Source organism: Mus caroli, chromosome 1 (assembly GCF_900094665.2).
Source record: "Mus caroli chromosome 1, CAROLI_EIJ_v1.1, whole genome shotgun sequence".
Taxonomy (NCBI): domain Eukaryota; kingdom Metazoa; phylum Chordata; class Mammalia; order Rodentia; family Muridae; genus Mus; species Mus caroli.
Window position 1 is genome coordinate 68,791,678 of NC_034570.1, and position 11,692 is coordinate 68,803,369.

At 51.4% G+C, this 11,692-nt stretch overlaps 1 protein-coding gene across 4 annotated transcripts; it reads right to left on the reverse strand.

Annotated features, from left to right (window-relative positions):
- Nucleotides 1-2,058: 2,058 nt before the first annotated feature.
- On the reverse strand, nucleotides 2,059-11,477 carry Dnpep (aspartyl aminopeptidase). Of its 4 annotated transcripts, none has more exons than XM_021170254.2 (15): nucleotides 11,199-11,477; nucleotides 10,574-10,667; nucleotides 10,405-10,493; nucleotides 10,194-10,307; nucleotides 9,813-9,938; nucleotides 9,487-9,617; nucleotides 9,206-9,281; nucleotides 8,987-9,094; nucleotides 8,215-8,292; nucleotides 7,271-7,354; nucleotides 6,267-6,427; nucleotides 5,881-5,920; nucleotides 5,681-5,782; nucleotides 2,777-2,944; nucleotides 2,059-2,184 (listed from the first exon to the last, which is right to left on the reverse strand). In XM_021170254.2, exons 1-15 carry the CDS (start codon nucleotides 11,202-11,204, stop codon nucleotides 2,134-2,136), a joined length of 1,428 nt encoding a protein of 475 aa, XP_021025913.1. In that variant the 5' UTR covers nucleotides 11,205-11,477; the 3' UTR covers nucleotides 2,059-2,133. The 4 variants fall into 4 exon arrangements, with proteins under 4 accessions (XP_021025913.1, XP_021025928.1, XP_021025935.1 ...); XM_021170269.2 differs by lacking the exon at nucleotides 11,199-11,477 and adding an exon at nucleotides 11,009-11,192; XM_021170276.2 differs by lacking the exon at nucleotides 11,199-11,477 and adding an exon at nucleotides 10,946-11,192.
- Between the last annotated feature and the right edge of the window lie 215 nt (nucleotides 11,478-11,692).

Below are 11,692 nucleotides of genomic sequence, written 5' to 3' on the forward strand. Positions count from 1 at the left end.
AGTTAAAGGTGAGGGTGGTGACTGGAACAGCTCATGCAGACAAGGGGTCCTTGATCACGTGGGGACTCTAGTTAAAGGTGAGGGTGGTGACTGGCGTGGAGATCACTGTGCATCTTTAGTAACCCGAGGGACGACTGTAGTGGTGAAGCTTAACATGACAGCCAGACAGCAGCTCCTTCCATCAAAGCTACAGTAACACCCGCAGTGATCTGAATGCACAGTGGCCCCCAGAAACTAAAGTTTTGAACTGGTCCCCACCCAGCTGCAAGCACTGTCTGGGAAGGTTATGGAGCCTTTGGGAGATGCAGTCTTGGAAGCATGTCTTTAGCTGTGGGCTTTAAGGATTTGTAACCTCATTTCAATTTGCTCTCTCTGCTTCCTGTCCTGTCGGGATGTGATCTCCCACCATGGTGGACGATAAACTCTTGCTTCTATAAATTTCTTAGTCGTGGTGTTTTATCCCGACATAACAGCCCTGCTGACTCCACCATAGACAGCAGCTGACTTCTGGCTGCCAGGGTGACTCCTGGTAAGGAGCCACTAGTGACAAAGTCACAGGGACCTTTTACTGAGTTGAGTCAGAGTAGAAAACACACCTCCTTGATGTAAGGCTACCTTCCAACTGTGGGGCCCTTTAATAGCTGTCAACTATGTCACAGTCTATGGTTTATACCAACCTCAGAATTTCAGAAAGCTTTGATTGCTTGAAAAAGTCACCACTTATGGTACCAAATTCATCCACAATTTGCCAAGGCTAGGCAAATTCTCATGTATTTCTCCATCTTAACTTCTTCAGCCATGTGGGTTAAACAACTACAGTTTTGAAAATATTTAGTCTGGCAAGCACTTTGGTTATTTAGTCCACCTATTCCTTTTTGATTTGTAATTGTATATCATATGTACACTCCTGTGTATGAGTGTGTGCATCTTTTGGGGGTTGGGAATAGGGGCAAAGATGTCAGGAGGCATTCGCTACCTCCCACCTTACTTCCTTGAGATAGTCTCTCATTAAAACTATAACCAGGCTGAGGGCCAGCATGCCCCACTGATCCCATCTTTATCTCCTAAGCACCGAGGTTATAGCATGCAGGTTTCTACACGGGCTGAGATCTTAACTTTGTAATTTCCTTTTACACAGCAGATTGTGAAATAGTCTGCTTATCTTGGCTTTGTTTGTTTCTTGAGACATGTTCTATGTAGCCCAGAACAGCCTTAAACTGGATCTTCTGGTCCCACCCTCCACAGTGAGTACTGGAGCACAGGCATGCGTGTGCCACCATGCGCTTTCATTCTACTGGGATTTTTCCCCCTCACTCCTTCTTGAACTTTTACATTTTTACCTGCATTTTTTAATATAAAAAGACTTACATACATAGGAAACTTGAAATAATACAATCAATACCCAGGCTCTCCAGAGTCAATCCGTTTTGAACCAGCTGGTTAATAAATCTGTTTATACAGCACACACACAATGGTTTTGTTGAACCATCTTTTTTTTTAGATTTTTATGTGTATGAGTGTTTTGCTGCATGTATGTTTGTGCATGACATGGGTGTACATGCAGTGTCCATGGAGGCCAGCAGAGGGGCCCTGCAACTGGAGTTAGAAGGTTACAAGCCACCTTGTAGGTGCTGGGAACTTGAACTTGCATCTTCTGCAAGAGCAGCCAGTGTTCTTAACCACTGAGCCATCTGTCTGGCCTCCTGAAAGTCTGGGAGATCAAAATCACAATGAACTGCCACTGTAGCTGGGATGGAGGGGTGGCTTAGTGTTATTCATTTGTTATTCTTGCAGAGGACCTGGATTCAGTTCCCAGCATTCACATGGTGACTCATAACTACCATACATACAAGCGAGCAAAACATTCATACACATAAAATAAATCTAATAACATGACAAGTGGTGTCAAGTCCCTTGTGAACAGGAGCTTCTGGTTCAGGTGAGATGCAGGGAGGGACAACCTTTTACCTGTACCTGACCTTCACCTCCGGTCTGGTTCCAGAGGGTCAGGCCAGGCTCAACACCCACCCTGCCGCTTCAGAAAAAGCACAAGAGAGCTGGAGTGAAAATCTACTTTAATAACCCAACATCAGCTAAATTGAAGGGGTGGAAGACAAGTCTTGGCAAGAGGCCTCAGTCCACTAAGAGGTTCCGGCTTACAGAAGGGAACAGCTCAAAGAAGCCCTAAAATGCGAGGCAGAGGGAACTGGGAGTTAGTGAGTGAGCAGACAGCAGTGCCCCACCACGAACCTTCCATCTCCTCCAGGTCTAGTAACAGAAGCACCGAGGCTTCTATGCCTGATGCACTGGCCTGCCTCCTCAGCTCTCAGCCCTCTCCAGCCAACCACTTTCCTCTGAGGCCTTGAAAACGAGGAATGGTATGGCCTGTGTTAAAGGCTTGGTAGGCATTGTTGGGGTCTGAAGGGAAGAAGTTAGGACACCTGGGATGAAGCATACCTGTGATGGACACTGAACCCATTTCCTCCCTCCTCTTCTCCACAACTCCCTCTTCCCTGTCACGCCTCACGGTAGCAGATTCCTCTAGCACAAGCTCTCGCCATGATATCCTGCTTTATCACTGGCCTCAAGTCAACAGCCAGCTGGCCACGGACTAAAGCCTCTGAAACGCTGACTTCTTATGAACTGCTTACCTCACACTGTGCCAGAGTGATGGAAGCTGACACAGGGACCGTTTTCTATTTTGTAGTCCACAGCAATCAGCCCCCTACAGTGACTAGCCACTTACTGGTGGAGCAGAGGGCCAGGTGGGAGTTACCTTGAAAAGGGTGAGGGTCTGGAGAACTCCAGTGGTACAGGCTGTCTCCCGGATAGAGTGCATAGCCAGTTGGGGGCTGCCTAAGTCCAGCACCCGAAGCCCCAGTCGAGAAGCCAAGATAGGTCCAATGGTGGTGCCACACGGGGAGTCATTCCTGACCATGAGGTCCTGGTGAGGGAAGGAGAGGTCATAAGCTAAACCCTAGATGCGCTCACTAAGATCAAGGAGGAAGCTACCCTAGAGCCACAGGGCTGGCAGAGCATCTAGTTCTATGTCTTCTACCTTTTTGTTACTCTCACACACAACGTGAAACCCCAATACACAAAGGAAAACAAACTTAGTAGTTTTTTTTTTTTTAGTGTGCCTCTTTTTCTTTTCTTTTTTTAAATTATTTTCCGCATTTACATTTCCAATGCTATCCCCAAAGTCCCCCATACCCTTCCCCCCACTCCCCTACCCACCCACTCCCACTTTTTGGCCCTGGCGTTACCCTGTCCTGGGGCATATAAAGTTTGCAAGTCCAATGGGCCTCTCTTTCCAGTGATGGCCAATTAGGCCATCTTTTGATACATATGCAGCTAGAGTCAAGAGCTCCGGGGGGTACTGGTTAGTTCATAATGTTGTTGCACCTACAGGGTTGCAGATCTCTTTAGCTCCTTGGGTACTTTCTCTAGCTCCTCCATTGGGGGCCCTGTGATCCATCCAATAGCTGACTGTGAGCATCCACTTATGTGTTTGCTAGGCCCCAAACTTAGTAGTTTTAATGTTCTAAAAATTCCTGCTGGGCTGGGGGTATAGTTCACTTGGTTGAGGGCTTGCCTAGTATAAATGAAGCCCTGGGTTTGATCTCCACCTGGGCAATGGGTGGTGCTCATTTGTAATCCCAAGATTTGGAGAGGGAGGAATCAGGAGCTTAAGGCTGTATTTTGCTTCATACTGAGTTTGAAGCTACATAAGACCCTATCTTAAAACAAAACACCATGGAAATCATAATATGGAGCTAGATTTTAAGATCTGTAAGTGTAAAACAGAAATATAAAAGTCAAACTTTAGTCAGGTGAGAGTTACAGTATTAGCCCATTGTACTGGCTGGTTTGTGTGTCAGTCATCACAGTTACAGTCATCAGAGAGGAAGGAGCCTCAGTTGAGGAAATGCCTCCATGAGATCCAGCTGTAAGGCATTTTCTCTTAGTGATCAATGGGGAAGGGCCCCGACCATTGTGGGTGGTGTCATCCTGGCCTGGTGGTTCAGAGTTCTGTAAGAAAGCAGGCTGAGCAAGCCACGTGAAGCAGGTCAGTAAGCAACACCCTTCCATGGTCTCTACGTCAGTTCCTGCCTTCCAGTTCCAGTCCTGCTTGAGTCCCTGTCCTGCCTTCCTTCAGTGATCTGGAAGTGAAAGCTGAATTAACCTTTTCCTGCCCAGCTTGCTTTTTGGTCATGGTTTTTTGTTGCAGCAATAGAAACCCTGACTAAGCAAGGTATTGTTGTGACAGACCTGACCATGTTTTGGGGATAATTGTGGAAGGACTTTGGAACTTTGGGCTAGAAGAACCAGTGAGTGTTAAGACCTCAGTGGGAAGTTCTGTAGGAGCTTGGAAGATAAGAATGTTGAGAGAGTGCAGAAGATGGAGGCCTGGCTTATGAAACTTCAAAGGGAAGAGTAGACTCTATCAGGGCCATCTGCTATTTTAAGATTCTGTGGTTCTGGTTTGCTGGGACTGAAAGTGAAACTTTTACATTACAAGGACAACTGATGCTGGTCAGCTGGAGCTAAGAAATTAGTAGTGATTAAGAAGAGACCATCCCTGAGGTGAAATCTTCTGGGAAGTGTTTTCTGAGAGCACAGGGAAGCTGTTTCAGAGGCAGCCAAGGTTGTACTTTGTGCTGCAGGTGGAATTGATAGTGTAAGAGTCACCCAGGTGGTACTGGTTGTGAAGGCATGAAGGGGTCGTGGACAGCAGCTGAGGTTTGGCACTGTGAGGCTAAGAGAGACCACTGGTGAAGGTGCAGCCTCAGTGGCAGTTGAAGGTTCAGGACTGAAGGGGTCATGCAAAGAAGTTGAGGCCCGGCCCGGCACCAGAAGAGAGCTTCAGAAGCAAACTGGTCTAGGTGAGTCTCTTCTCCTGTCCCTCTTGCTCTCAACTTGGGCCTTCTCTCCTGCTACTAGACTAACTCATTCCTTTTCCCCCTGGGGACCTTTCTGTTTGTTCCCTCTGGCTGAGATGTTCGCCCTCTGGACCTCCCCATGGTATTTGTTTCTCAGCAGCTGCCTCTCACTTCCTCCCAGAGACTTCTCTGTGAGTGGAATGATCAGACGTTACATGGGACAAGATGGAGACACTGATGCAGAGACGGCCCTTGTCTGGTCCTGCCTCTCCCAGAACTTGGGTGTTGTCCATCGCTGGACTGCCCTGGGCCAAGTCTCTGATGTGGAGTGTGTGTACTCATGTAGTGCCCTGAGGACAGTGATGGGTGATCTCAGGCCAGAGGGAAAATGAACACTTGAGATTCTAGGCTCTCCAGTCCTGAATCTTCCTTTTGGGTTGAAGTACAAGTAAAGAAAGACACAGAGACATGGGGTTTTAGAAGGAAAAAGGGCAGGACTAACCTACCAGGTGGCAGGAGTAATCCTTACAGAAATCAGCAGGGCAGGGCTCATTATCACCCTCACTTTACAGATGGGCACACAAAAACTCAAGACAGCTTAGCAAACTAGGCCAAAGTCACCACAACAAAGCCAGCACTGCATCTAGCTCTGCACCCCAAGCCCCAGATCTTCTCATTCACTGGGACTCCCTCCACTAAAGTCTCTCTCCTGTGCTTCTCACTCACTGGGAGCACATCAGGTTATGTCTTTATCCTGCTCCCTCCACCAAGCCTGCCTAGAAAAGACACACACTCACCTGCAGGGGCACCCCAACTTGCCCAGCCACCTCTCGAATCATGGACTCAGACACTGCATTCGAGGCGTAGCGTTGCTTGCTGTTCACCTTGATCACAGGACCCTGGGAAAAGTCCCAGAACAGAGATGATGTGAGGCCTGTGTGAACCACAGAGGCCAGAGTTGGCCAGGCCACCACATCTTTGAGAAGCAGCATCTTACCTTATGGAACAAAGGCCGGTGGTTTTCTTCATGCTTGTCCCTGTGAGAGGTGATAAAGATCAGGATGGCACACTGTGGTGGGGGCTGTCAACAGCCACTACCCCTTCCAAGGCAGATGGCACTAATGGATCATGGCACTCTTTCCCACCTAGCCATGCATGTCCTCAAGGGCATCAGAACAAACGTTTCAGGCAGATTCTAGCCATGAAAGGAAGCAAGGTCACAGACAAAGCTTACTTAATATATACACCCGGCTCAGGCAACGCATGGCTTTGAATAAGACTCCTGAACCTCCCAGCAGACGGAGAAAGGCAGGGCTAGGAACTAGACTGCAAGTGGGCTATGCCGAGTCTCTAGCATAAGTACTGTCTGGTATGAAGACTCACGAGTAGTTTGGGTGCACAGCATGGGCCATGTCTGCACTGATCATGAAGGACTTAGGTATGGCTTCCTCGAAGGCAGTCAGACGCTGAGGTGAGGCTGAGATGCGCCGTAGTATCAGCTCCGTCAGCAGGGACTGTGCTCCTTGTGCACTCTCTGACCCCACCTGGAGATGGCAGAGATTTGACTGTGGAATCTGGACATGCTCCTGGTCTGTAAGTGCTCAGGATGGCCCGGGATCCACCTGAGTCACTTGGTAGAGAGAAGTATCCGTAGAGACTCTCCTTTCTGAACATCTGACAGTAGACTAGTTCCCAGTCATCCCTGGACTAGAAATAGCACTTACTGATGGAGGTTTCACACTGGTCCCCACATTTACACCAGGGCTAGGCAGGTGTTAAAGCTATGTAACTAACTACCCAGCTGCAGACAGCACTCCCAGTCTCCTTTGTAACTCAATGTGGCCACACTGGGTTCTGTGAATGTGAGCAATAATGAATTCCATTTCTGGACCACACTCTTGAAGACACAGGCATCTATTCTCTCTGCCCTCTCCTTTACTGCTGACTGGGTATAGACAAGATAGCCAGAGATGGAACAGCCAACTAGCATAATAGACCAGAGACCTATCCAAACCACTAGCTGACCCAGGGAGTTACATGAAACAGAACATCTACCTGTCAAGCTCCACTTTAGCATCTCAAGATTACAGCTAAACAACATAGCTGACAACCCACTATGTGCCAAGCCACAGACCTGAAAGGATGACCTGTGTAGTGGCCCCGTCCTTGGGGTAGGAATGCAGCAAGGTACACAGAGAATACAGGCTATGGAATCCATTATAAAAATCTATGCAGGGCCAGGAGGGAACAAGTGCTATGGGAGCACTGGCAGCTCTCCTTCCTCCCTCTTTGGGGCCTCTAGAATGCCCTGGCTCGCTCTGAGTGCGGGCCACCAGGCACTTACTGACTACTCCACTGAGGGACCTCTGCCCCAGCCCTCCACATACCTCTTCATTGTCGTAGAGTGTGACCATGCGCACATGTGGATCCCTGGCCAGAGAGGCAGGGGATGCACAGGAATCAATCAATGCCTAGATGGGGAAGGAGACAGGCTCATTATCCCTGACCTTTTGCTTCTTACAACTTTGTCTGCCAGTACCTGGGAGGGACATGCTGCCCTGCCAGGGAAGTGGGCTGGGCTCTCGCAACCTTTCTCTTAGGGTCCTGCCTGGCAGAGGGTGGAGGAGGACCTTTCTAATGGAATAAGTAAATCCATTCTCTGAGCATTTGCTCTCATATACTCCCATGCAGGAGGCTGGAGGATAATGTTGAAGACAGACTGAAACTATAAGTCCTGGGAAGCCAATGATTATGAAGATCAGTCAAACTGATGGGCTTCTGTTAACAGCTCTAGACAAGTCCATGAACAACCCAGCTGGCTGGCTCAGAAGCAGACACAGGCCCCAGAGCTACAGTTACCACCCAAAGCCTATCTCCAGTCACAAGACAGGCAGGGAAAGGCAAGTTAGAAAGCAGAGGAGGGGCAAAGGGTAGAAAGCTGAGAAACAGCCTGACTGGGGGAGAGAGACAGTGAAGAACATGAAGGTGACCAAAAGGTATAGACAGTCCTACTGAGGTCCCAAGGATCCCAAAGAAAGCTGGCAGGGGACAAAGAGGAACTTTAAGTCAGAGGCAGAATGAGAGAAGCAGAAAAAAGTGAGAATTGTTTTTCATGGTGGCAAGGCCTGTTTTCAGACAGAGGTCATTAAGGAAAAGTAAAAGATACCATGGCACCCTGAACACTGTCAGCTCCTGGTCTCAGAGCAGCACAGTAATAGTGATGTCAAGGCTGCAGTGCATGGGCCCTTCCCAGTGCCAACAGGGTGAAGGCCTGGCTAAGCAGCCATGTCTCCCCAGCTCTCATGCTGCCTGGGCTGCTCTGGCTTCTCACCTGCAGGGCACAGAAGCAGCTGTGCAGATTGTCCAGTCGAGGAGCGAAGATGAACTCTTCATAGGCTCCGCCCAGGACCTAGAAAGACAAGAGGAACACCTAAGTGCCCAGGCCCTCACCACTTCTCCCTGTTCCCAAGGGCCAGAGCAACTCTTGACTGTTGGCTCAGGAAACTATTCTTGCTGTTCAGCAGAGAATGAAGGCCAGGCAAGGGCAGCCTACAGCATCTGACTTCTCTCAGAGGGGCAGGCCAAAGGAGGGCTAAGTGGTCAGTCACCAAAAAAAAAAAAAGAAAAGCAGCCAGCGATGGTGGGGCATACCTTTAATCCCAACACTTGGGTGGCAGAGGCAGGTGGACCTCTAAGTTGGAGGCCAGCCTGGTCTACATAGTTCCAGCATAGCCAGGGCTACACAGAGAAACCCTGTCTAGTAAAAACAAAACAATGCCGACTAAAAGGAAGAAAACAGCTAACACAAACATAGGACCAAGGAGCCAAAGACCTAGCAGCTCCCTACTTAGCACTTGGAAGGCACCAGGCCTCTTGCCCTCAGAGGTTCAGAGCAGACAGGGGCCATGTCACACATCACCCCCAGTCTCAGTAGGACGGTCTTCTGGGGAGATGCTCTGCTTATCTGGGAACTACTGAAAGCAGAGGAAGTGTCACCAACGGGGAAGAACAAGGATGAGACCAACTGAGGAACTTCGGGGGCATGCTATGGCTGACAGGGACCCTGGAGGACCCCACCACAAGGTCCTACAGCCACTCCTTACTGCAGGCTGGGTGTCTGCCAGGCAGAGCTCCATCTCCATGATGCTGTCAGGACTCAGGCCCAGATGGGTACAGAGCAGGGACATGAGGACCGAGTGGTGCCGCTCATCCTGTAAGGCAGGGGATGTTGGAAGGTGGATCTGCTCATCTCTTTGCCCCTCTCTAGGGGACTGGTCTGTCCCCACTCTGCCCACCCTCTCCGGGCCAGGGGAGCTTCTTACAGTGGCACTGAGAGGCCCTGGTTCAGGAGTCCCTTTCTCCAGCTCTTCCTGAACTGCTGTGGCAAGAATAGGGACTCTGGGGAAATGGGTTAAGAGAAGGGAGAGGGACAGCGGTGAACATAGGCCTCTTCTGGTCCTCCAGCCGATTCCCAGCACACTCCCCAAATGGATAGAGCTGGTTTCCAAACGTGGAACTTGACCACTAAGGGGTGGTCCTCTGTTCCCCAGTGCCATATCCCACCCTCACAGCCATCACAACCCTGGCTCGAATGTGGACTCACAGGTGGATCTCTGTGTTGGGCCCAAAGTTCTCATTGATATTTCGCTGCAGATGGATGGCCAGATGTGGGATGCGCAGGATGGGCCGCTCTATATGGACAAGCCTCTGCTCCAGCCGGCCTGAGGTAGGGCACTGTGGCCAAGTGGCCAGGTCAGAACTGGGCACCTCCCAAATCCAGCTAATAAAATCCCTTACTAAACCCAGAATAATCATGTCCCATCTTCCCCACGAGGACCCTTCACTGGTCCACTGAAGAAATGGGAAGACATTCAAGCTTCAGGCTGCCGGAAGTGAGAGCCTCCCCAGTTCCTAGCCCCTTGATACCACCTTGATAATGACGCGTCCAGCCAAGGTCAGGTCCCGGTCGAACCACGTGCTCCAGATCCCACCACCGTAGGTCTCGACACCGACCTGGTGGTAGCCCACCTGGCTTCGGCGAGATTTGCGTTTCACCTGAGTGTAAGAATGAGAAGAAAGGGAATGTCTGAAAGACAACATCTGGAAGGGAGACCCAGGCAGTAAGTTATACAGAGCAGACAGCACATCAGTTGACAGCTGAAAGTGTATGTGGGGGACATGAGAGCATGGGGCGGGTCTACCTTCTTCCCGGGACCTTGGGATAGGGCCTTCCAAACTCTACCTCCAGGATCTCATCCTCCCAACCGCCCCCGCACCTCCCTTCAGTCCAAACAAGTCCTAACTTCTTACCCTGAGGCAGGGACTGTCCGTGTGGGCCCCAATGAGGCTGAAGCCATTGCCAGGAACATACTGGCCCCCCACAGCAAAAGCAATGATGGAGGAGGAGTTTCTGGTTAAGAAGTACTGGGGGAGAGAGTTGAAAGACAGGGGCGTGAGTTGCTTAATGACCCGGAACACAGGCCTTTGCAATAGTGTCTGCCCCCACGCTATCCCTTAGTACCTTGTTTTCTGGTACGATATCCCAGCCCTCTGTTTCCTTGAGTTCACGGAAGCCAGCCTGGAGGAGGCGGCTGCGGCACTCAGCCACAACTGTAGGAAACAGACTCTCTCAGCGATGGAAGTTGGTCAAGTCACTCCCACTCCTAGCCTCCCTAACCTTGGTCACCTACCGTGGAAAGGAGAGGGACTCCGGTTCACGAACTTGAGGAGCTCTCGGGCTGTGGCCTGGATGGCCTCTTTCCGAGCCCTGCCGTTCATAGCCATCTATAGTGAGAAGTGGGGAGTTCAGGTGGCTGCCGGGTCTAGGATCCCTCTTTCAGCCCCCGAGAAATGAGAGCTCCAAGGCTCAACCTCTGCTTCCGAGGACTTCACTGGCGACAGATGTGGATCCCTAGCTCGATCGCTCTCGGCTCAAAGGTTCAGTCCCGGGGCAAGAGGACCTCCACCCAGTTTTGTCCCTGGAGTACAGGATCGGAAAGGCCCGCCCCCTAATCAGATAATCCACGCCCCGCCCAGCTAGGAAATCCTGCCTCCAAGAGGACCTCAAAGCTGGAAAGGCCACTAGCCGGCGCGCCACCGTGTCCGGAATCAAAGCACCACTACACCTGTCCCTCAGCCCCGTCAGTCACTGGACAGCCCTTCCGGCTCCGGGAAGGTCAGGCCACCGCGGAGGGTTTCAGTTTTACTTTGAAACCGGAGTACGCCCGTGTCAGCGCCGCCTTAAGCTTAGCTCCGAAAGGGCGCACGGCCTGCCACCGAGCCGAAGTGGAGGCGGGACCGACAGCAGCAACACACCTGCATAGCCCCACCGCACTCCGCTCCAGGAGCGGGACTCCGGCCCGCCCCTGACGCTCCGCTCCTCCCTCCCGGATCAGGCCTCGCCCTCTCGTCAGGCCGCACCGGGTCTCCGCCTCTACCAGGCCTCGCCACGCCCCATAAGGCCCTCCGCGAGCTCCGCCCCTGTCAGGCCTCGGTCGGGCTCCGCCCCCTCCCGCTACTCGCTCAGCTCCCGTCAGGCCTCGTTCCAAACACGCGGACTGCTCTGTGCCAGTCAGACAGCGTCCCGCCCTCGTTACTCCGAGAGCTCCGCCCCTGTCAGGACGCGTTCCGGTTCCGCTCCCGCCTCACCGACCGGCCTTCCCCCAATCAAGCTGCATTCTAACCACGTGGACTAGTCCGCTCCAGTCACACCGCGCCCCGCCCCACTGTTCCACTAGCTTTGCCCCGTTAGGAGCCACGTCTCATGCCCCGCCCTCATTGCTCCACTAGCTCCGCCCCGTCACGCCTAC